Source organism: Danaus plexippus, chromosome 8 (genome assembly GCF_018135715.1).
Source record: "Danaus plexippus chromosome 8, MEX_DaPlex, whole genome shotgun sequence".
Taxonomy (NCBI): Eukaryota; Metazoa; Arthropoda; class Insecta; order Lepidoptera; family Nymphalidae; genus Danaus; species Danaus plexippus.
Window position 1 is genome coordinate 8,985,197 of NC_083542.1, and position 23,640 is coordinate 9,008,836.

The window sequence follows — 23,640 nt, forward strand, 5'->3', positions numbered from 1 at the left end:
TAGTTACAATTGTGCTAGAAGATGGAAGGACAGTTTATTTGTTGTCTTGGAAAAAGTTCGACAGCAGTGTCCTCCTTCATCGCAACCATGCTTCAAGGCACGCTGCAAAACGGACTGTTGAATATTTAACTATTTCAGGTGTCGAGATATTGAGTCATCCACCATACAGTCTATTATATAAGTTTATTTATTACCAAGAATTAAAGACTAAAGTCGAGGTATTCACTTTACAAGCCCTGAAGATGCGGTGAAACAGTACGAAAATGCCATAGAAGACATCCCTAAGGAAGAATGGGCCTACTGCTTATCACAGCGATGATGAGCAGAGAGGAACGGAGATTACTCGAAAACAATAAGTATTGGTAACTTTCTACATAAAGCCATTTTTCACTTTCTAAATAATTTCATTGTAACCTAGGTAGGTACTTGAACTAAATGAAAAATATCTTGTTTATGAAATCCGATATTTTAAAAGGAAACTAAACTAAGGTTGTGTTTGTAAAAACAAAAAACGAATATAAATAAAATATTTAAGTTAATAAAATAAATATATTTAAGATCGAAATAGAGTGAAGTATGTGAAAGCAGAATCTAAATGGGCAAAATAAATGTAAATTTCCCTAATGGAATCGTGTTTTGTTTGCAAAACAAGTCTAAAAGCCCCCAAAACAGTTTGAACCACACTACACATACTATAACACTATAATTTTTGATTTTATTGTTTTTTATTCTTCTTTAATTTTCAATTTTGTATAAAATTGTTACCACATTTTTTATATCTGTACTTAAGACGTTATATATAAGTACATTTTAATTTTGTAATTTTTTGATGTTTCCAAGTATGAGCTAGCAGTCGGATTATTTAGAAATAAATAAACTGTATTAAAAATGCCAAACTTTATTAAATATGAAATACAATACATTATAAGTAGATTCAAAAACTCTTACAATCTGAAATACTTTGATACTCATGATAAAAGGATACATGATTCTGCTACAAAATAACTTATTTATGGCTATATTTCAATTAACAAAAAGATACACACGCGTATGAAAAAAAGTAAAGCAATCGAATATGGGATAGACGTGTCATACTTTAACATAAACAATATTTAAAGGTGGGCCAAATTTACTTTGAAAATATGTACACCTTTATCAAAGTAAAGTCTAAATACGACACTAACCCAACGTCCTTAATTGTTATTACATCTATGTCACTAAACGTGTTAGTACAAAAGTTTAATACGGAGCTCAAACCAAAATCGATAACATGAAAAACCTTAAAGAATGTATTAAAATATAAATAAGTACACAAGACATTATAAATAAACACGATTAAATAATCGTTGAAAAGAAATGTTGGGTTAGAATTTTTACAGCTAACAGAAACGTGACAAGGTATTGAATGTTTTACTGTTACATGTGGAGGGGAGGTGTCATCGCTTTAATAAAACTAAAAAATATAAAATCTTAATACAAAAAAATGTTTATAGAAATTAATACTAATGAGCTATAATAATCTTTACACCGGGTTCAGGATCCACAGCTACGTCTTTAGCCAGCGGTGCATTTCCAATGATTCTAAAGTTTTTCGTATATGGTATCACACCTACCAACAAACCAGAGACAACGACCCAAATTCCTGCGACGTAGAATGCCGCGTCCCAGTATCCAGTCCTATCTTTTAAGGCCCCTGAAAAAAAAAACATGTTGGCATTGTTGATTGATTTCGTCACTAATTCTAATTTTGTGTATAAAGTCAATTTAACGTCGGCAAATCTTCACGAGAGGCGATTTGTGATGACCCTCGAAAACAACTTATGAAAATGACTCAGGAGAGAGGAACGAGTCACGATTAATTATATACTCTATACAATTTATTTCTATTATTTTGTTTCAAGGTTTATTTGAATGTTTTAAGCCCAATATAGGTTCTTCAATCAATGTAGACATTTTTTTTATTATGTTATATTAAGGAAAATCCCTGCAAAATTACATATAAGGCACATTGAGTACATGTATCTCTATTTCTATTTTTAATGTTTATTAAAATTTTAATTATATATATATTTTATACAAATTTATTATTAAAATAAAACGAACACAATTTATAGCATAAATTTCCATTGGGTATAATGTAACGAGTTTATTGATAACATTCTGAATTACGAGCGAAGGTCACATTTTATGGACTGAACTAAATTTATAAATTAATTGAAGGCAAAAACACCAGGAACACGAGCTGTTCTACGAACGAATAGTTTATTATATATAAACTAAACTACCAGGTAATTTTAAGTTATATTCAGTACGTTAATATTAACCAAACTTGAGACTTTATTTGCCAACTGTTCCAAGTTCCCATGCATTCACTTTAATAGTGTCCATGTTAATAATCTATACAAATAAATACAATTGGTGTGTCTGTTTGTAATATGGAAATAACAGTTTTTTACTATATGCATATAAATTTTCGTTATTACGTATTCGTAGCCATGTTTTTTGAGACACGACTACCGATCAGTTCTCAATAAACCCAAATCGAGGGTCCGTACTAATGTACATAAATATAAAACAGATAGTACCAAAAAAGTTAAAAGGTGTCCGTACTGAAATAATATTTTATCAACTCACCAGCCATGGGTGGTCCAATCAAATGTCCAATCCCTTGACTCAACAGCACCAATCCATACGCCATGGTGAAACGCTCCAGCGCTATCAATTCCACCAGAATACTCGGCGTATACGAATACGAACTGGAGAAGGTTAATCCGAAGAACAATGAGTTCAGCGCCAGTATGTAGAAGCTGTAGCTCTCCCTCGCGTCCATAACTCGTATCAGAATAGGGAAGAGCACGATCGTTATACCGCAAGCTACTAAACACATCGCGTATGTCTTTGTTATGTTGACCCAAGGAAGGTCGCCAAACCATCCAAGTCCGACCTATTAAAATACAGTTTTTTTAAATATAAATTCATATCTCTGTCTCTATGTCTCTGGTATCAACCTATACGCTTTACGCTCATTAGACTATAACATGAAAATAATTGTATAAACCCAAATGACCGTCCGTACTAATGTACATACAGAACATATCAGTGTTCAACCGATATTGTCTTTATATTTTATAATTTTACTTAGCATAACTATAATCATAGCTAAAAAGGAACAGATATTAGACACGCTGTTGTAAAACGTAGTAAAAAATAAGGAATTTATTTAAAATATGTTCACTACTACTAGTTTTTGTTGCTCTCCTTGAGATTAAACTTAACAGTTGAATGGATTTCTTACAAGAAATGTGATTGACTCTACTCACGATGCCAATTATGGTTGCGACGCCGAAAACACTCAGCATCAAGGATCCTTGGGTCTCGCTGTAGCCGTTGGCTTCCATGAACGTGGAAATGTAGAAATATGGCACAATAAACCATATAAACAGCACCAGGGTCGAAAGGTTCATCATGAGGAAGTGGAACTCCGTGAACATGTTGAAGTCGAATGTTTTGTTAATAGCGTGCAGAATCTTCTTGCCCCAGGTCTAAAACAGAGAAATAATCAAATACACATATTAAGGCAGAAACAGCACAAATATTTAAAAACAGCTGGTGAGGAGAATTAATTTTTCACAAAATAAAAAAGTTATTGATGTGATAATTATTTTCAATATTTGAGACAATATTAAAATTATGCCCTTTTTATGCTTGAACTAAATGGTAAAAACTCTTATTAGTTTTAAAATAAGCGTACCTTTTCCTCTTGATCCTCTACAGACCACATTGAATTCTTATAGATATCGGGGCAAGACGAAGCCCGCAGCTTGTATTTAGCGATGTTCATCATTGCTCCGCGATGCATAATGGAGTTACGATGGACCCGAATTCCTTTTAGATAGTGATGATCTGTTTGGAATTGCTTGGAAAACCAATCCTGATGCCAGGTCTTAGGTGTTATCACCGCTGGACCGTTTTCAGGAATTGGCTGCAACAGTTTCTCCTTTACCCTTTCTAATTTCTTATCGAACTCTTTCTTCTGTTTCTTTTTAAGCTTCTCCTTTGAAAGCGGTTCTGAGGTAAGTTTGGAATCTGAGCCAGTCCTCAAAGCTAATAGCGACGGATAATTTTGAAGTATTATGTTGTACAGCCGCTCGTTAGTCGCAAGTTGATCTATAACTTCAGGAGGCAACTGTAAACATAAAGAAATTAAAATTAAAATAATGTTCTAATATAAGAAAATAAGATTTTTTTGTAGAATATTATCTTCGAAAAACACATACCCTTTCACTTTGTTTCAAAAACGTTGGTAAATTTAAAACAGAGCTGACTTTCTGTTGTTGCGTTAAATCAGCGTTCATTTTCGTCACTGCCTCTACATTTTCAGCCTCGGCAATAGCTGATATCAGGGCAGAGAGTATGTGCTCTGGTGCTTCCCCACTATTAATTAAGCTTTTCAGTTCCTCAGCACCGGGATACACGGATTCAGCACCGCCGGATTTGGCAGATATCGACGTAGAGCTGGATCCTCTCTTCGATTTACTTAGTTTTCTCTGCTTCTTTTGTTCTAAGATAAGCCATTCAGGATCCCTCATAACTGTACCGCATACACAAACGTTAAGTACCGTGCCAGCCAGCAATAACAAGGCGCCTCTCCAGCCGTATTCATCCAGTAAATATGTGGTCAGGGGAGAGTATATAAATGTTCCAAAGCCGACTCCACAAGATCCGAGTCCAACAGCCAAATTACGACGCTTCTCAAACCAGTACGCAATAGAAACTACTGCCGTGACATATAAAAGCCCCATGCCCAATCCAGCTACTATACCATAGGTAATGTACAAAGCTTCGACTGTATTACTGTACGATGCCGCAACAAAACCTATAGTAGAAGCTATACCCCCCACAATTGTCATTTTCTTACATCCATAACGATCTACCAAAGCGCTCATTATGGGACCCGCTATTAAAGGCACCGATATAAAGAGACTTCCAATCAAAGAAGTCTTCGCTTCACTTTTCTCAAAGAAATCGACAAATTTAATTTGAAGCAATCCATATGAGAACGCCAGTCCATCAGCCACAGTGGCGATTAGGAAGGATGCAGCCACAACAACCCAACCCCAACCGCCATCAGGTATTTGAGGTCCCGGTTCTGGTTGTTTGCTGGAGCAAATACTATCAGCATCTTCCAGGCCCACAAACTTGACCCTTTCGTTGTTCGACTTGGCGTCATCATCATTCTTGTCATTGTGATAACTCACAGTCAAGCTGTTACACTGCACATCGTCTTCCGTCTTCATTGAATTTATGGTATTGAGATCATTCCCAGACTTGTTAACCTCGCTCAAGTCATGTCTTTCTTCACTATATGAATCTATGTACTTAAAATCGTTCGTCTTAACGAGCAGCGGAGACGAAGTCTTCTCCTCTTCAGACGGTATTTTATGTTCATGATTGATTAGCTTTTCTTTGCCATGGATTCCATTTGCATGAGTTCTTTGCGTGTCCATTAGTTTAGGAGCGCACTTGTTAAGTAAAAATTTAAGTACGTCAAGTTTAACTACTTGTCTCTTGTCGTAGCTACTCGAACGAGAGAGAATGCAATTTGGATTTAATTCCAAATTCAAATAACAATTTATCTACGTCGATGAGACGATTAATTCTCTGGACCAATTTCTTAATCTGGGATCTCTAGCTGAATAGCGACAGGGGCTTTTAGAAATACAAAGAGTGAGAGCGCAGGGATCGTTACTTGTGGAGTTCATCAAGGACCGGCTAGTCCTCGATAACAGGCAGTTGAAAAATACACTTTTCAAATTGTTGCGCTTTAATTTCTTAGGGGATTTGCCTCTTCTTGACATGTATTAAAGTTTTGCCTTTCCGAACATTTCCAAAAAGAATATATGTATGATAAATCTGCAATAAAATAAAATATCAAATATTAATACAACGTAAGATTCTTGTTATGTTTAATTAGTTCAAAATTACATATCATAGATACATTTGTTTTTTTTCTATATATTTTCCTTAATAACGAAGACAATTCTTTTCTTAACTTATACGGATAAATAAATAATTTCGACGAAGACCGTATGGAGTCCATCCAAACGATTTAATTTTTTGGCATTAACGAAAGTTTATGAATGAAAATCCTTGACACTAAGTGTTTATATTGCAGGTGCAAACTAGTAATAATCGTTTTGAATCACGCTTTACAAATACAAATTATAGTAAGATAAACATGTCACCTACGCCTATATCGATTAATGTGACAATCCGGACCAAATCTGATATGTTATCAGGGTTTAGTTTCCACTACCACGATATAAGGATAAGTCTGTCGGTGGTTCAAACTAGAGCTAGCAAATGGGATTTCTGTCGTAACACGATTACCTCATTCAGTCACGAGAACACTAGACCTATATTTCAAATCCAATTAATAGATACCATTTAAATATAGAATATAAACATAAGTATGCAATTGATCTATCATGTAATAGTAATATTAATTTTGTATAACGGCAGAGGAATGTTTATATTAGATTGGTTTTACAGTGTACTACAATTCCATTTTTATTTTATTTCCATTTAAACAAAGGAAAATTTACTGATTTATAATAATAATATAGACGAGGAAACATTTTGAAACTCAAATAGTATTATATCAAGGGAATTCTATGAATGTAAATGTAAAAGATATAGAAGCTACCTGTCTTTCTCTAACTAATTAAAAGGACAAGGACGGCCGATTTTTCGTAGAGTGATGAACCTGGAGTCCAGGTCACGGAATGTAGGAATTATCCAATGGTACAAACTATAGACTGAGAGGAGTTATTTATTCTCAACTTAATACTTATTTCAAATTCAATAGACATAGCAACTAATCCATTGTAACTTGTTTTTTCATATTATCTTGTTTAACAACAGTCTATTTCTATACATGAGATAGTTTAAGCTTGAACGAAATCTAAAATATTCTATATAACTTTTTACAATAAAAACATTAACCGGTTAGTCATTCTTAACGAATCTGAGTAATTTTCCATTACAGAGAATTTATGCAGTGAAGTATAAATACTTGTTACGATGCAGTGATTTATGTCAATGATTAGAATTTATTTAACAGTTGTGTATTTATTTAAGTAATATTATATATTTATTGTATATTACAAATCTAACTTTGGTGTAATGATTGTTAAATTGAGATAAACCAACTTACTAACTTGCGCCAAGTTTGTTTTATTTATACTCTATCAAAGTTCAATACAGTTCAAGACTACGCTATCTTTTATTGTAATATAAATTGAAAATGTAATGTAAATGCGCCTTGTTCAATATATAAAGGAAGTACAAAAACTGTAAACAATAATGCAATGCAATAACAAACAATACGTACATTAAAACTCCGTCAGGAGTGAATAAACTTTTTTGTTTATACAACAAAATGAAATACTGGCAGAATATAAGTCGACCACGTTTGAAAATAGAATGTTTCACACACTGGAATGTGCACACGGATGCACAATGACGTCACCAGGAACGCGTAACGCAGGCACGTCCGAACACCGAGAAGCCGCACAACCGAATAAACATTAACTACGGATTGAGAATACAGACGGGTCAGGCTATATCGAACATGCGAATGCACGCGTCACTTCTTTTCTCTTTTAATCGAGATAGTAAGCTCGTTACTGATTTTAAAAATTAGACGAGGCAAGGGTAGAGTTAGGCGGTTAAGTGCAGACCTAACTCTTTTATTGAAAGAAAAGAAACTGTAAACTTTTTTTTATCATTTTGTACCCCGATGGACTAACGAAAAGAAAAGATTTCGAAATCACAGCGTGATTTGAAACAGCTCACTGAAGGAGGTTGTAAATTATTTTTAAAACCTAATACCCCCAGTCGTGTTATGATTTATATTTAAACATTTGGTTCTGACGGGCGACAACCCAAAAAGCTTACAACAAACACCCCAGTACAAATGTCCTCGTTAAGTATTGGCTGAGACCAGAGTAAAGCGATGCATTCATCATAATTCATAGCAATATAATTAACAATTTTCGCGCTCTTAGTTTACGTAAGACAACTGTCTAGACTGCTGGCGTGGCTCCAACTCATAAATACCAAAGAAATTCAGTCTCAGAAATAACTGTTAAACTGTTTATTACAACATTTAATAACCGCATGTACAAAGCAAACTATAGGTATCGATTTATTTGACACTCACTAATAACCTTTTAAGTCTCTCAAATAAATAAAACCTCCTTTAAAAATAAAACTAAATATACATATTTGTTATCTGTTATCGAAGTGCCTCAGTCTGTGTAACATTCCAAAACAATATGAGACAATGAACAATGCGGGTATTGTCCCCTCAATTAATGTTGTTGCATCAAATTACTGATACTAAGTGAAGATGTTTATGGCCACTGGCATCCTGATGAAGACATTAAAATTATACATACATATTGCATACATATATGCATTCTGTTTTTTTGTTTTCATATTATGACCTATTTGTACTGTCTCTAATAATTTCATATTATAAAAATTTTAACGAATTATTTTTTTTTTACTAATACCTTTCAAAATTAAATTAAAACTAATTAATTTACTAATAAATAAATTGTATAAAAATTATTAAATAAACTAACTACAGTGCTAATAAAACACAGTCTACATGAAACGGACAAGCGAGAAATCATTTATTCGTACAATCTCATGAACAACTAAAAACTAGAAAACTATATTATATTATTTATACAATATATAAGCATCATTACTCTTTAATACTAACGTAAAATTCAAAAAACCCGAGCGATCACTGTTGTTCACTCAGTAACCAACATAAATAAAGAATATCTAAAGATTTATTAATAAAAACTAAAAACGGCTCGTATCTAGTGTGATACAAACTTGTGGAAATCAAATTTAGGCTAAATTGCGTATTTGGATTCCGTACAACTACAACCATCGAGCGATGTAACACAATATTGGATATCAAATAAATTTATTGAAGCTAAAACAAAAACCAAACGCATGATCAAAGACACACGCGAGTAAAAATCTAAAATAAAGACAGTTTCATCTGAATTTTAATTAAAAAACTAACACACAATAAAACGAACAACTTTGTTAATGCAGAACTAAACATTGCTTATAAATTTATTACCCTTACAGAAATTAAAACAAGTCAGTGTATAAAAATATTTCAATAACAATCAAAATAGGACTGCGTTTCAGAATAATTAATTCGAATAATTTTATCATTATAGTGTTTTATATTCAAAGTAAATTTAGCTAAAGTGTGGGCAGGTAGCGCTAGTGTCCATTAAAGAACGACCCTTAAAATAATTTCTGAATAACATGCCATTGTAAACAAGGAATTTAAAATAGACTTTCCAGGTATGCAAAAAAAATTTTTTAATAAAAAAAAGCAGTACACAAGAAACAAACAATGTATTGGGTTACAAACTTGCTGCATTTTTTTATATATAGCTTTCCTCTTGTATTGAAATATAGTCCTCAAACACCAAAATGTATTTTTTTTAATATTACTTTTTAACACGGCATTCGAATTTACTTTTATAACCCGATTCGAATTTACCGATAACCCGACCTAACTTTCCATCAAAAGAATTTACGTAACTTTTCATCGTATGTCCATTTTTATATTGTTTCAGTAGGTACCATGCGTCGGCCATCTTTAAGAACATAGTAATCAAACGATTGACATACATTCGGTAATAAGCATTTCTCGGCAATTTCACATGATGTAACTGTAAGTCATAGTTAGATCCGGTTAATTCTAGTCTAGACTAGTTCTTATTCACCTGGACATAAACAAATAAACATTTGTATAATTAAATAAAGAGTACCTTGTTCACGTTATTGCTGAATTTAAATAAAATGGTTGTTTTGTTGTATAAAAACTCAATAATGTGTACTGAAAGTGAAGTGTAAAATTTATCTAAAAGATCAATAGTTTGTTTTATATTCACATCACGTGTCCAGATATGAATAATTTTAAACTATAAGTACATTATTCTTCTTACCACAAGTGTACATAGTCGAGCTGTTTACTTTCCAGTTGTCAGTTTTTTTATTCACAGCTAAATACTATGGTGTAAGCGTTGGTATATGAAACAATGACTAAAAACTTACTGTGTTTCGGTCAAAAGATAATGCTAGGTTATTTTAATGTGTTGCACTCAAAAATATCTCAGAGGCGATCATGTGACAAATTTTGTACCTTATTTTAAAATACCAAAACTTGTGAATTATAAAATAAAAGTAATATGTAAATGAAACTAGTATTATTCGGATTTACTACGCGGATTTTATTATTTAAAAACTACATAATCCCGACGTTTCGGTTTCATTTAAATGAATACTCGCGAAAATCTTAGATCTCAGTAATATGTAATATTAAATCAAAGAGAATTTCTACTTAGCGTATTATAAAACACCAAGGAATTAAATACGAAGTAGAACTCAATTATATTATTTAAACATTCGGAATCAGATGTTTAAGCGGATCTTGTAGTCATGGTAAAAAAAAAAAAATAACCCAAAAAGGTGAAGCAGGTAGGTACGTAAATCTTTGGAACATTCTTAAAGATAGTTAAAATTATATATGTACAAAACATTGTTGTTTAGTTTTGTTTAGTCTGTGGTAATAACTATAGTTTTTTTTATTTAATCTACTTACCAACAATAAGTATGTCAAATAATGCAATGGAAATTAAAATGTTGATTCTTCATAAAATTACATACAAAGAGTATAAGTCCTAACGCTAGCTAGATTCAGCTTTATTGAAAATATAATGTAATATTACTAAAAACAACAGAACTGCTAATGATAATATATATAAACCACGGTCTCACCACTCGACCTCAATTATGTTTGTATAACATATATATATATATTAATGAACCGCTTAGCCCTATTTGCACTGTTAGGCTTTTACTGAATTCATTAATATCTTTATTGCAATGCTTTCTATAACTCCGAATAAGGTATTTACATTTTTAAAAAATCAAGAAAATTATGCAGAATATTCGAGATTTTTAAAAAACTTAACGACCACCTGTCTAATACTTTTTAATAATAAGAATATTTTGAAGGCTGTTCAAAAAGTTCATCTAAAACATAATATTTTTTTTAAAACAACTTAAAAAGATGTTACTATTTTCTGTGTAATTCTTCTTTTTCTTTCGATTACGAAGTATTTAGTTCTCAGCCAGAAATACTAGAACAAAATGTATTTTTTTTACTACTGAATTATAATTTTTCAAATGCATGTCTTTTTTTAATACTAAATAAATTTAATGTAGAATTATTAAGAAACAACTACTATAAGCAAAGCACTAAATACTTTTGTTAAAGTATTTAATACGTTTTTCATTCTCCAATCCAACATTATTTTATTTATAAACTCTCTTACTAAGGTCTGTACTTGATGAGAGACTTTTTCATTAAGCGAAATGATTACGAGGCCTGTACACAGTTCATGAAAAATTATCTCTTTAACTAGTACTGAATTTCTCAATAATTAATTAAGAACTTTACACGGCAAAACTATTTTGAAAATTCTTATTTTGCATAAAATAATCTTATAAAACTAGTTTTTATTTGTATTTTTAAATATATCGTAGTTTTTTTATTTAAATAACTTTGCTATGGCTCAAATATCAACTATTTAAAAGTCATCAGACTGATAAAAATAAAAGGTTGACATGAGAATTTGTATGTTTGTCCCATAATCGGTACGTCTATATAAAACATACGAAATTATATAAGGACATATTTTATTAATGACAATCTTATTGTATACTCTTTGATTGAATTAATAATATTTTTGGTTTCAAAATTTATTTTTTAAACTTACTTAAAAAAACTTATTAGAGAGCAGCCATTATGCTAGGAGCCGAAGCAAACTCCTATCTTAGAAGAACTATAGATATTTTGTTAAACTTTTTATTTAAATCATTTTCCCAATATCCAAGATGATCTTTTAGTAAAATAAAATACATAACACAAAACTGATACATAAATATACATATATATCATTTTTAAATGAAATAATTATTGCAATTTATGATGACAGCAGTTAGAAATATAAAAACATTACATATAATTCATGAACAAATATTTTTTTATGTGAAAGATGGCAAACGAGCAGACGGCCTACTTGATATGCAGTAGTGACCGTCGCCCATGGACATCCGCGATATAAATGTTGCGGATGCGTTGCCAACCTTGTTTGTTGAGGGAAAGGGAGGGTGGGAAGAAGGTAGGGCAGGAAAGGGCTGGCACAGGGAAAGGTCAACCGGCTCTCTCACTCATCGGACGAAAGACAGTCATAATGACTACTTCACGCCGATCTTCTGTGAAAGGGTGGTACTTCCCCGGTCAAGCCAGCCCATGTTCGAGTTGTAGTCACTTGACCACAGCTGGGCTCTACCACCTATCAAAAAAATACACTTATGTACCTGCGTGTCCCACAGTAATTTAAAACCTAAAAAAAGGTTTTAACAAAATAATTTTAATAGCAACGGAACTCTTTATTACTAAGGTAACTATTTAAAATAATATTCTTCCTAATCGAATTTAAATATATATTATAAATGCGTAAACATACGACCGACTTTATCAAACCAATTTCACATAATGCTCTTGATACTGAACTGCTTTTCATTCATTTCTATTAAAATTATAACCTTAATATAAAGTGGTATATTTTTTTTGTTCATTTTAATTTACGGCCTCGCATTTTAAATATATTTCATACCATTTGTTTATTTTGCGTTTTAATACTATAAATTTATTACGATATCAACGTTTTTCAAGCACTCGAGTAAACTATTATAAATTTATTAATGCCAATGCCTAATACACAGATATTACGAATCTAGATGGGACTCGAGGCACTCCAGATATAGTTGGTGACGTCATACGGCATTTACGTCTCCAGATTCTGCATAAATCAACACAGCATTGTATATAAAAATCACATGACTCACTTAAAGACAGAATCTAAATAAATAATATGAGAGTGATCTGTAGTTTTAAACACACCAACCATTAATACTAGATCGAACCGGTATTTAAATCGATTTACAAAATCATAACTTTAAAAGTACACCCCTTATAACGATAAAGCGGTGTACTCATAACTTATATGTTTATTTAAAAAAGGAAGTCCTTAATATCGACTTGCAAATAATATAATTATACATAACGCTACAAAATGTTTCCCCGAATAAAGGTCGAGTATTTACGTCATTCGCTAAATAATTAAAAGCTTCCAAATGAAATCATTTTAAAACCATATAAGCATGCGATTTATTAATTAATGAAATTAAGTTATAGTGTTATATCGTAGCTATACTTCTCCGAATCTATTTACATTTCAGACTCCGCACAAGGGCTTCAAGATATGCTTATAAATACGACTTAAAGAAGACTTTTTAAAGAAACATGAGTATTAATATTTATCATCCTCTCTTTATTATTTATTCATTTAGTTTAGTTCTACAATTATTTACTTTTACATACATTATACATAGGTTGCATTTTTACGCCAGAATTTGTGTTTGTTAATGTTTTTGCTCAGCGCTATACCTTTTTTTCTTCTCCATACCTAATGTTAGCTTGTAGAGAATGTATCTTAGCGTTAAGCTCGCCTTTCGTACAATAATCATTTGTACCTAAAGAAGACATTGCTCATAATGTTTGTAGTATGTCATAGTTCTTAAGTTCAATGGTTATAACATTTTTGTATTGTTTCTTTGCAAATTGCAACCTCAAATAACTTAATTAACTTAATTATTAAACGCATTATTTTCTTTATCTTATATTTCTTTCTTATTTTAATTAAGTTTACGTCACATTAAATATCAATAATAAAATGATGTATTACAATAATACTATGTGATATACATATACATATTAAGTTTTTTTGCTCAAACAGCAAGACTGCAAAATGTGCCCATTTATTTTTTCTTATAAAAAGCAACGGAATGCTTGTGAATTACGTTTTTTTTTTTAGTCTTAGAATTTTCTCTATGTATCCTAAATATCGATAAGGAGGACCACTTCATCATCATCATCATCAGCCTATTGGAGCCCACTGCTGAGCAAAGGTCTCTTCTCCTTAGGACCACTTAATAAAAAAATATTCTTTTAGTGAATTTTTTCCTCTTTATGTGCAATCACAGATGTTTCATCTCAATTCCTAGCACTTTGTGGAACTGGTCTCGATAATATTTATAGTGTATATAAACGACACTAGTGACGTCACTTGGCACACACTCTTCCAAGATATGCGTCTGACCCTTGCAATGTTATTTAGTTTCAAATAAACCTTGTCACTAAAAATAAAATAAATTAATTATCTACAAAAATTTTTCACAATAACAATAAAAAATACTCTCTAGTTATATTTATGAAGACGTGTATCGCGTTATTCAACAGTTCTAAAATTTTCTATCATTATTTTGTTTAAAAATTACTATAGTTTTATGAATACTTCTTATATATTATCATGAAATACAATATCTATATATTATAGAGAGTAGACACGAACTGTTACATGAGACCACTCAGACGAAGACTAACAAAACTATATTTTATTGACTATCAAACTCATGGGCGCCATTAAGAAAACGATGCGTGCGTGCAAGCTGGTTGAATTAATTTTTCTTTTACTATAATTACCACCTTTAAAAGAATGAGAATTCATTACATATAGTATGTACATACATAAGTACCATATCAGTTTACTGACAATTATATGAAGAACCACTAAATCCAATCTCAATTTTTACTATTTCTCGTTACAAATGAGTTTACTTCTACCTCTAGATACTATTAAGAAATGTGTTATATAAGCTACGTAATTTAAAACATCAAGTCAATACAATCATTATATAAAGTACCATCATTAATTACAATGTTTATTGATAGACAAACGTGTACAACTACGAAAACACGTTGACAGCCCAGTTCAATTAAATAGCGGGTTCAATCTATTTGAAACGTGTAGAAACTTCTAGATCTTCAATGGAACACAATAGGCAACTACTATACAAACATATACAAATACATGTGTAATGACACAATATGCAACTACATATAAATTTGCGTTAGATCGATTGAAAGAAGATGTTATAAGATGATTAATAAATATAAGATAAATTTATTTTTATTTATATTTAAAGTTACATAATATACATACTTTCAAGGTATTTCCATTCTTCTAAAACATTTAATGTTTTTTTTTATTTTTCTTCTGGCAACACGCATTATACATTTTGCTTAAAAACCAAACTCCTCTTTTACCATTTTAAGGCTTGATTATTTCTGATAACTACAGAAAAATATCAATATATTTAATTAATAAATTCATGTCTTTGTTAGTACCCATAGTTTATTTGTTTAATTTATTTTATGGTCTTAAACAACCCTGAATATTTTAATTAAGTAATTACAAAACATTATTTACAACCTTTCATTTTATCTTCATCGTTTTCTGATAGCATTTTTATTACTTTTTGCTTATGTAAAGTATGCTTAATTTTTAACATTTTCAAAAAAGGTTTTATATGTTTAATATTATCTTTATTCCCAGAAATGACGCACATTTTGTTAATTCTTAATCATATTTTACAAGTTAATGCACTATTTATATTGTACACAACATATTTTCAAACCCCGACGCAAAAACGACGGGGTGTTATTAACCCCCGACGCAAAAAAGAAAGCGTTTTATAAGTTTGACGTGTCTGTGTGTGTATGTGTTTGTCTGAGGCAACGTAGCTCCCAAACCGATGATCCAATTTTAATGAGGTTTTTTTTTGTTTGAAAGGTATGTCCGTCGAGAGTGTTCTTAACTGTGTGATAGGGGTGTTACGCGCACAGTTTGCTTGCAAGCATATGTGGGATCTGACATTTGAAACACTAACCTTCTGTCATAATAATTGGATACTTATTTTGGGTCGCGGGTTTTATTAAATTTTTTATTTATATTATATGTAATGAAGATGTAAGAACAAAAATAAGGTAGTGTCTATTGTATTGCATATTATGTAAATATTTAATTGATTTGTGCATTATCTGAGATAACTTATCTCATAATATCTGAACACGAACCAAAGAGATAAAGAACCATATTCTTAATATTCACAAACTAAAAGCGGGTTGACGGCGGAGATAGTATTGTGTGGTCTCTCAATTCGTTTGATACGACTACATACTCATTTATCAGCGGATGCGAAGGCCAAGATTAAAATATAATTCTCATCATTGCTCCATATTTAATTGAGTCTTCAAATAAACCAAGAAATCAACTCACCATTTACGTAATTCTTTAAAACAAATTCAATTGCATATAACAATATCTATATAATATTAAAATATCCGGCAATGACCCAAATATAACAAATATATGTTTACCTTAAATAGCATCAAATAAACGTTCAATAATCATTATCTTGATCACTACAAATGAATTATTAAAACGGTTTGAATGGATTGGTCAGAATGTATTATTTATGAGGGAGATAAATACATCTGAAATTATTATTACTATTACCTATGTTTGATAATTCGTATGTGTACAGTAATCATTTAAATTATGTATGAAAATTATACTATAACATAAATTTCTATAAAGAATATGTCATTAAATAAGTTTACACATTTGTTATGTGTGGTTAAGTTTAACTAGATGGCAGCACTGAACCTATTTCGTTGGAACTTAAGACTAAAATTGTCTATGCTTCAAAACGTATGATTACCCTTCTTCAAAATTAAATTGTTTATCCAATTAATTAATTTGGTGTATTAATTAATTACAAACACAATACAACTTATATACGACAATAGTCAATATATTATATGAGACTTCTCTCACTAGTACTATACCTACTAGATTTTTTGTAGTGTATATATATACTACTATCAAGCCCTACTTTTGTTAATAAGTAGGGGTAAAGTAAAATATATGTGGTCTATGCTAAAAGTACACTTTATGTCCTCTACGTACTTTTATAAAATATTAATATAAATATTTCATATCCTTTTGTACAATTTCAATATATTTCCTTTTCGTCCAGTAGATCATTTGTAGATATATAATAATCTGACTTTTCGTGTATTCTTATAAAAATTAAATATTTAGTGAAGCTCTTGTTCATTTATGTTTGAACAAACGTTGATTGTAATCAGTTGGTTCGCAGGTTTTATATCTAATTTTTAACGTATTCAAACATAAAAAAGTTTATTTTTACATATTTTTGATTTTATACCAATTAATATCGTTTAACACTTTCCAGCGGTTAGTTTCACTTCGTCAGCAATTTTATACATATGTACTTATAAGATAAGGTTTTAAATTATAATTTATTACAACTCATGACCTTAGTTTGTATGTGTCATTTTTTAATAACTTAGTGTAGATTAGTTTGCTATTCGATATTGAGCTCGACATACAACAGATACGATACATATTAGGATGCCGTAAATAGACTTTGAACGCAAACTTCGATCTACCCGCAAGGTAAAAGAATAATCTAGGGTCATCAAGATCATGTATTTTTATATTCTTACGTACTTATAGTAGAATTTATGAAACAAGTGTCGCACCTTTTATAATTTCAAACCTTTAAGACCTTCCTGTAGCTATTTCCTAGGCAATACGAGGTTCATTTTATAACGAACCTTCGCTTTAAATAAAGCTGTTTATAAACTTTAATTGCTTTCAAAATAAATTAATTTTTCCAAATTACTCTTTAATCATTTAAATGAAACTAGTATTATTCGGATATACTACGCGGATGTGACACCTCGTCTGCCCGTGTTCACGGTTGCTGCAAAGTAACCGAAACGTCGGGATTATGTAGTTTTTAAATAATAAAAATCCGCGTAGTATATCCGAATAATACTAGTTTCATTTAAATGAATAAAACTTGCGAAAATCTTAGATCTCATTATACTCTTTAATCATGACAACTGGAAATAATGAATTATATTTTATTGAGCGCATTCTGCCGGCATCCAGAGCGGTACGCCAGAAAATTAAGAAATCGATGGCGGTAGATGATAAATAACAAGGACCAACTGACAGACATTCACACCTCGTCTGCCCGTGATCACGGTTGCTGCAAAGTAACCGAAACGTCGGGATTATGTAGTTTTTAAATAATAAAATCCGCGTAGTAAATCCAAATAATACTAGTTTCATTTAAATGATTACTCGCGAAAATCTTAGATCTCATTATGAATTATATTTTTTCATTATTTAATACTTTTGTATTTTAGTATATTAACAATAGGACTTTAACAGTCAGTTTATATTGAATTAAATTGGAATAACAATATGGATATTCATAGTACACAAAAAAATATATATTTTTGTTCAATTTGGTCCATCTCATCGGTCTAACTGTACTTTAATCAGCTGAACGAAACGAAATATGTTTTCATAACGAGGAGAGAAAAGGATGTTATGAGTTAAAATTTAACAACAAAGTTGCGTATATACCTAATGTTATTTGATGTCTGAGGTGAAATGTTTTGAACATCGATTATAAAGTTTAAATGTTCTCGTCATTTAACCGATGCAATACGAAATTAAGCATTAATAATAGTAAATTTGAGACATAGTTTTAGTTTATATAAATGTTAGTAGGTACTGCAATTTATGAAAACACGCTAGGATCAATGTTAACATATTCATACCTAACTTATGATTTCCTTTCAAATCCACCGGATTAAATATCCATATAAAATGTAACAAATAAAAGTAAAAAAAAGGTAAAAGATAATAACGTTTTAAAAGATATATAAGTAACAAGTTTAAGAGATTTCAAAGGTCTTATTCATAATACGTCTACCTTTGTGATTTTGTATACTCTATAATACGTGACCTTGTCTAAATATATTGTTTGCGTCTCAGCACGTATGAGGTCCGTAAATTAATAATTGAATTGATTTACAAATATGAAAAAACACGATTTATAACAAAAAGATATATAACAAATTAAAAACAAGTCTAATAGAATTATTATAATTACATGTATCTAAAATTTTCAGCTTACGAACTTAGATTTTAAAACACGGCTATAATAAATGAGACATTTGAAGTATCATTAATGCTTCGTTTCGTTGCTATTAATGATAAGTGATATTCTTATTTAAAACTCATTTAGGTCAATTTTAAGGCGGCCAAACAAAACATTAACATAGTTTATTTACTCTATAAATTAATATCTGTTTTAGAATTTATTTAAAGCTAAAATCTACTAAATTCGTAAGCATTAAAAGTGTAATAAAATAAACACTATGCTTACCCCCAGTTTGCATCGGGACATACGAAAGAATTAACAATTTTCTTACATAATAGTATTACGTAAATGAGTAAATGAGACACGGGAAACGCTTAGTATGAACGAGCAAACGTGTGTGTGCTATGCATTCTTTTGTAGTAAGTAAGAGAAAGTTCAATAACTTATATATGAAATGTATATATAAACGAAATTGATGATGTATGTACAACGTATAACATTAAGAACGTTTATTCTTATCAGGCTTAATACTTAACAATATATATATGTAATTTATATGACGACGTAAGTCCAATACCAATATATGCATAAGAAATTGTCTTTGAATTAATAGATGCATAGATCTGTCACAATTTCTTAGTCTGACATAAAAACTTTTCCTTGAAAGTATTGAGAGGATAATACAAATGGAATAATTCTTTAGAGGCCATTACTATTTAAATACGAATAATAATATTCAGAATATTAAATTAAAATGTGTGGTTCTATCGGTTTTATTCTTTTATTGATTCATGAAAGGTTTTAAATTTATTTTCATAATTTTATTAGCGGAAAATGTACTTATAATTCTCATCTATACAAAATAGACACGATAAAAACGCAAAAAAATATATATTATTATTAGTTTACAAACAATTGTAGTAGTAGAGGTGAGATTTTAATACATTAATACATGGCCATTAATTAGAAATTTTAATAACGAATCAAGATTAATTTTTGATAATTAATAATTGTCGAGGAAATCACATTAATTGAAAAATTGGATGTGAAGGTTTTGAAGTTTCAAAAATTATCAGCATTGTTTATTAAAATATTCTATACAAATTGTTATTCAGATGACTGCTCACTGTTCAGGCAAGATTGTATCAAATACGACACCAAAACAAGACGTCATTGGAATAATAGTCTTATGACGTATATAAAGTATAAAAATCACATTTCTATTGAAAGTAAACACGATCTTTTTCTGTTACTCTTTTAGTATTCAGACATTTGACTCCTACTCAGAAATAAAAGCAATGTCGCGTTCTAATGAAACTGCCTGTAATTTGACGCCCATCAGACAACAGCTAAAATTACAATAAACATACATTACGTCTGGGTTCTTTTTATTGTAAAATTGTGTTATTCATTATTTTATGCTGTTTCTCATCTTACTCAAAGTCATAGGAGCGCAATCGCCAAGAGACTTATTTACGATCGTGTATTTAAGTTCCAAAAGCGTTCGTTAATAATGACCGGTACCCATTGACTGTTATTATATATTAACATACAGATTAAGTTACAAACAAATAAGTGTGATACTACTAGATATAAATACATATAATAGATTACTTATGCATTTGCATTACAAACAGTAGAGATAAAGAGCACAGTCGAACAACAACCAGCTTTCATAGATACAATATAGAGTCGGAAATCATTTGACAGGATTTTTTATTATTGTGTAGTCATTTAAGTTTTCAATAAACATATATTTATGAACGTGTATATATTATGTATACGAACATAACATTATCTTTGTTGGTAGCACGACCTCAAAAAGATGTGCATATGAAAGATCACAGAAGCTTCGTAAACAAAAAAATTTAAATAAAAAAGAAACAATTGAAAACGATAAAAACTATTAGACCGATTTTATAATTTCTATATATTTTTTAAATCACATTTAATCAATTATTAAACGAAAACAAATATACTTATCGGATATTTATAATATACATATTTTTATCGGATCATCGTAAAAGTATTGTACATACCTAAATAAATATCAGCTGGTGTCTGACGGGCACGTGTTATATCCGCTGGACACTGTATGAGTCTGTTTTACGAGGCGAGACGAAGTACGTCGCGCCTCTCAGTATAAAACCGCATTTTCGCACACTTTCCTTCAACCGACGATGTGTCCGTCTCAGAAGCGAACGCCTTTACGAGTGTCTTTAATCTTTATCATATAAGATAATGTTATTTACACCAAACAAATTCATTTAATTAAAGCCTTGAGTGGAACTTTACATTTGGGGATCGTTCGTATTTTTAACATAGGTATAATTAATATTAATTTTATTTTAATTCCGCTTTGTTTTGTTTAAACCTGATAAATGGAAATTTCGGGAGCAAAATTTGGAACGTTGACAATAGGTGAATGCAATTTTTGTAACTGAAACCTATTTGGTCCACTATTATCTCAATGACGGAGTTAAATTACACAAATGATCAAATACTTATTAAAATCCAATTATCGTTAACAAATATATATTACGACAGTTGATTTAATTACTCTCACCATTATAGTGTAATTTTACTTGTTTAAAAACAAACAATATGTAATATATAAACGTATGTAAACTAATTTAAAACTTTCATAAGTATTGGATATAATTTTACGTCTATAGAGAAAAAAAAATTGAAACTACATACACAAGGTTGAGAAGTAATGACACTCGTTATAAATCTAGGTGACACAACACGAGACGCTATTAAAATAAAACGATAAAAATTTCTCGTTATAACTACTCATCACAAGAAAACAACACGTTTGTATACTGTTCTTGTTATTTGAGCGAATATACCTATTAAATACTATCCGTATTTAACAAAGAATAAAATAAATGTGCAGTCGCTTGAGTGTATTGCGTCACAGCAATTATTCCAACCATCTGTGATCTCGAGAGCTAAATTATTATTAAACGGTTGATATACGGTAGCCATTCATTAAAAGGTGAACAAATTTCTCCATACATAAAGATCTAAACTATGAGAGGTTTTTAAATCATTGAAAGAACTAAGCATTGAACCAGTTTGATCCTGTTACTTTTTTTATGATAAAGGTGGCAAACGAGCAGACAGCCTACCTGATGGAGGTACGGCTACTATACGTCGCCTATGGACATCCTAAACATACTTTTGCGGAAGCGTTGCCACCCATTATTGGGAAAGAAGGAGAGAAAAGGATGGGAAAAGGAAAAGGGCAGGAAAAGGTAGGAAAAGGAAAAAGGGCAACCGACGCTCTCACTCGTCAGTTGAAACGCAGCCATTAAAAACTATTTCACTCCGATCTTCTGTGGTATTTCCCCGGTCGAGTCAGCCCATGTTCTAGCTATAGTTACTTGACCAAAACTAGGCTCTACCACCTTTAAATTGTCTATACTTTGAGGACCTCCAGTAATGAACTCGGTGTCCAGGTGCTCACAATGATTATACGTGGGCAACAAAAACTTTTAGTGAATTTCATCATGAGATAAAATGTTAAAATGGCGTATTCTGTGTAAATACTCTGCATTAACAGAAAATTTCTGCGGATGTCAGTCTAAAGAATTTTTACAAATTAGGTACGTATAAGGCTACAATGTCATTTTATGAGATGACTAAGAAACTAGATATTGTAAATTTTTTCCCTCCAAAATTGCTGAATTGAGATCGATTATTATTAATTACATATATTACGTTAGTATATTTTGATTTTGTCATTTTTCAATTGCATCCAATATACGTTACGAAGCGGCCGAAAAATAATTCCTTTTTTAGAAACGCGAAGTTAAAATGTATATATATATATATATATATATATATATATACATTGTATAACATTATATAACTTTGTATTTATGTAAATTTCAATAACTTGTTGCTGTATAGCGAAATTTGCTGAAGTCTGTAATTATAGGTTAAAAATAGATTGTCCTTCGTCTGTGAAGATCTAATACTATCCGAATGATTCAGTAGAGACAAAATAGTTTAAAATCTGTGGATGCATTATCATTATTATATAGTGAATCCAGCACCTACTTTATATGAATTTCTTTAAATTGTATGTATAGCTGCCAAAAATGTGTATCATCAGGCGTCGCCGTGATGAAAAGTTACATCTTTTCCGTTAAGAAGCCTTTACTTATTGCGTATCTACTGATATTTTCGTATAGACCATGAAGTTTCTGTACTTTTAAATGTGTTTAATGTTTTTAGCCCTTGTCATCATCTACGAGCTAACTTTCCAGAAACTATATTTTTAATACTTTTTTAGTTTTTTTAATAAATTCGTGAAGTACTCGAATCTGCAGCTTTATTGGACTTTTTTTAATAAGATAAATCTCATATAGCTATGTTTTTAAAAATATTAAATATAGATTCAAAAATCATTAATATTAGAAGTATTCATCCGGAATACAAATAACAATCGCTTTGCCAATTAGGATATTGTGAACAGATTCCAGCCTGTGATTTCGATAAGTATAGTCAGATACGAAACTTACGCGATAGTTTTCTTGATATTAATAAAAACAATCAAATTTA

At 30.6% G+C, this 23,640-nt stretch overlaps 1 protein-coding gene and 1 long non-coding RNA gene across 3 annotated transcripts; one reads left to right on the forward strand and one right to left on the reverse strand.

Moving 5' to 3' along the window:
- Positions 1-882: 882 nt before the first annotated feature.
- LOC116771237 (monocarboxylate transporter 14-like) lies at positions 883-21,250 on the reverse strand. 2 transcript variants are annotated; one of them, XM_032663047.2, is made up of 6 exons: positions 21,108-21,250; positions 4,278-5,913; positions 3,752-4,186; positions 3,321-3,542; positions 2,635-2,944; positions 883-1,693 (listed from the first exon to the last, which is right to left on the reverse strand). In XM_032663047.2, the coding sequence occupies exons 2-6, from the start codon at positions 5,505-5,507 to the stop codon at positions 1,503-1,505; spliced, it is 2,388 nt and encodes a 795-aa protein (XP_032518938.1). In that variant the 5' UTR covers positions 5,508-5,913; positions 21,108-21,250; the 3' UTR covers positions 883-1,502. The 2 variants fall into 2 exon arrangements, with proteins under 2 accessions (XP_032518938.1, XP_032518931.1); XM_032663040.2 differs by lacking the exon at positions 21,108-21,250 and adding an exon at positions 7,394-7,581.
- Positions 21,251-21,363: 113 nt separating this feature from the next.
- On the forward strand, positions 21,364-22,891 carry LOC133318890 (uncharacterized). The gene is made up of 2 exons (XR_009752621.1): positions 21,364-22,069; positions 22,179-22,891. It is a non-coding gene; the product is annotated as an uncharacterized LOC133318890 (long non-coding RNA).
- Positions 22,892-23,640: the final 749 nt, after the last annotated feature.

Bases quoted from the DNA above. Each gene is read 5' to 3' on its own strand.
- LOC116771237 (XM_032663047.2), bottom strand. From the start codon at position 5,507: ATGGACACGCAAAGAACTCATGCAAATGGAATCCATGGCAAAGAAAAG. The intron at 4,187-4,277 runs GTATGTGTTTTT...TTATGTTTACAG, and splicing joins TTTTGAAACAAAGTGAAAGG to TTGCCTCCTGAAGTTATAGA. The intron at 1,694-2,634 runs GTGAGTTGATAA...TTTTTTTTTCAG, and splicing joins GATTGGACCACCCATGGCTG to GGGCCTTAAAAGATAGGACT.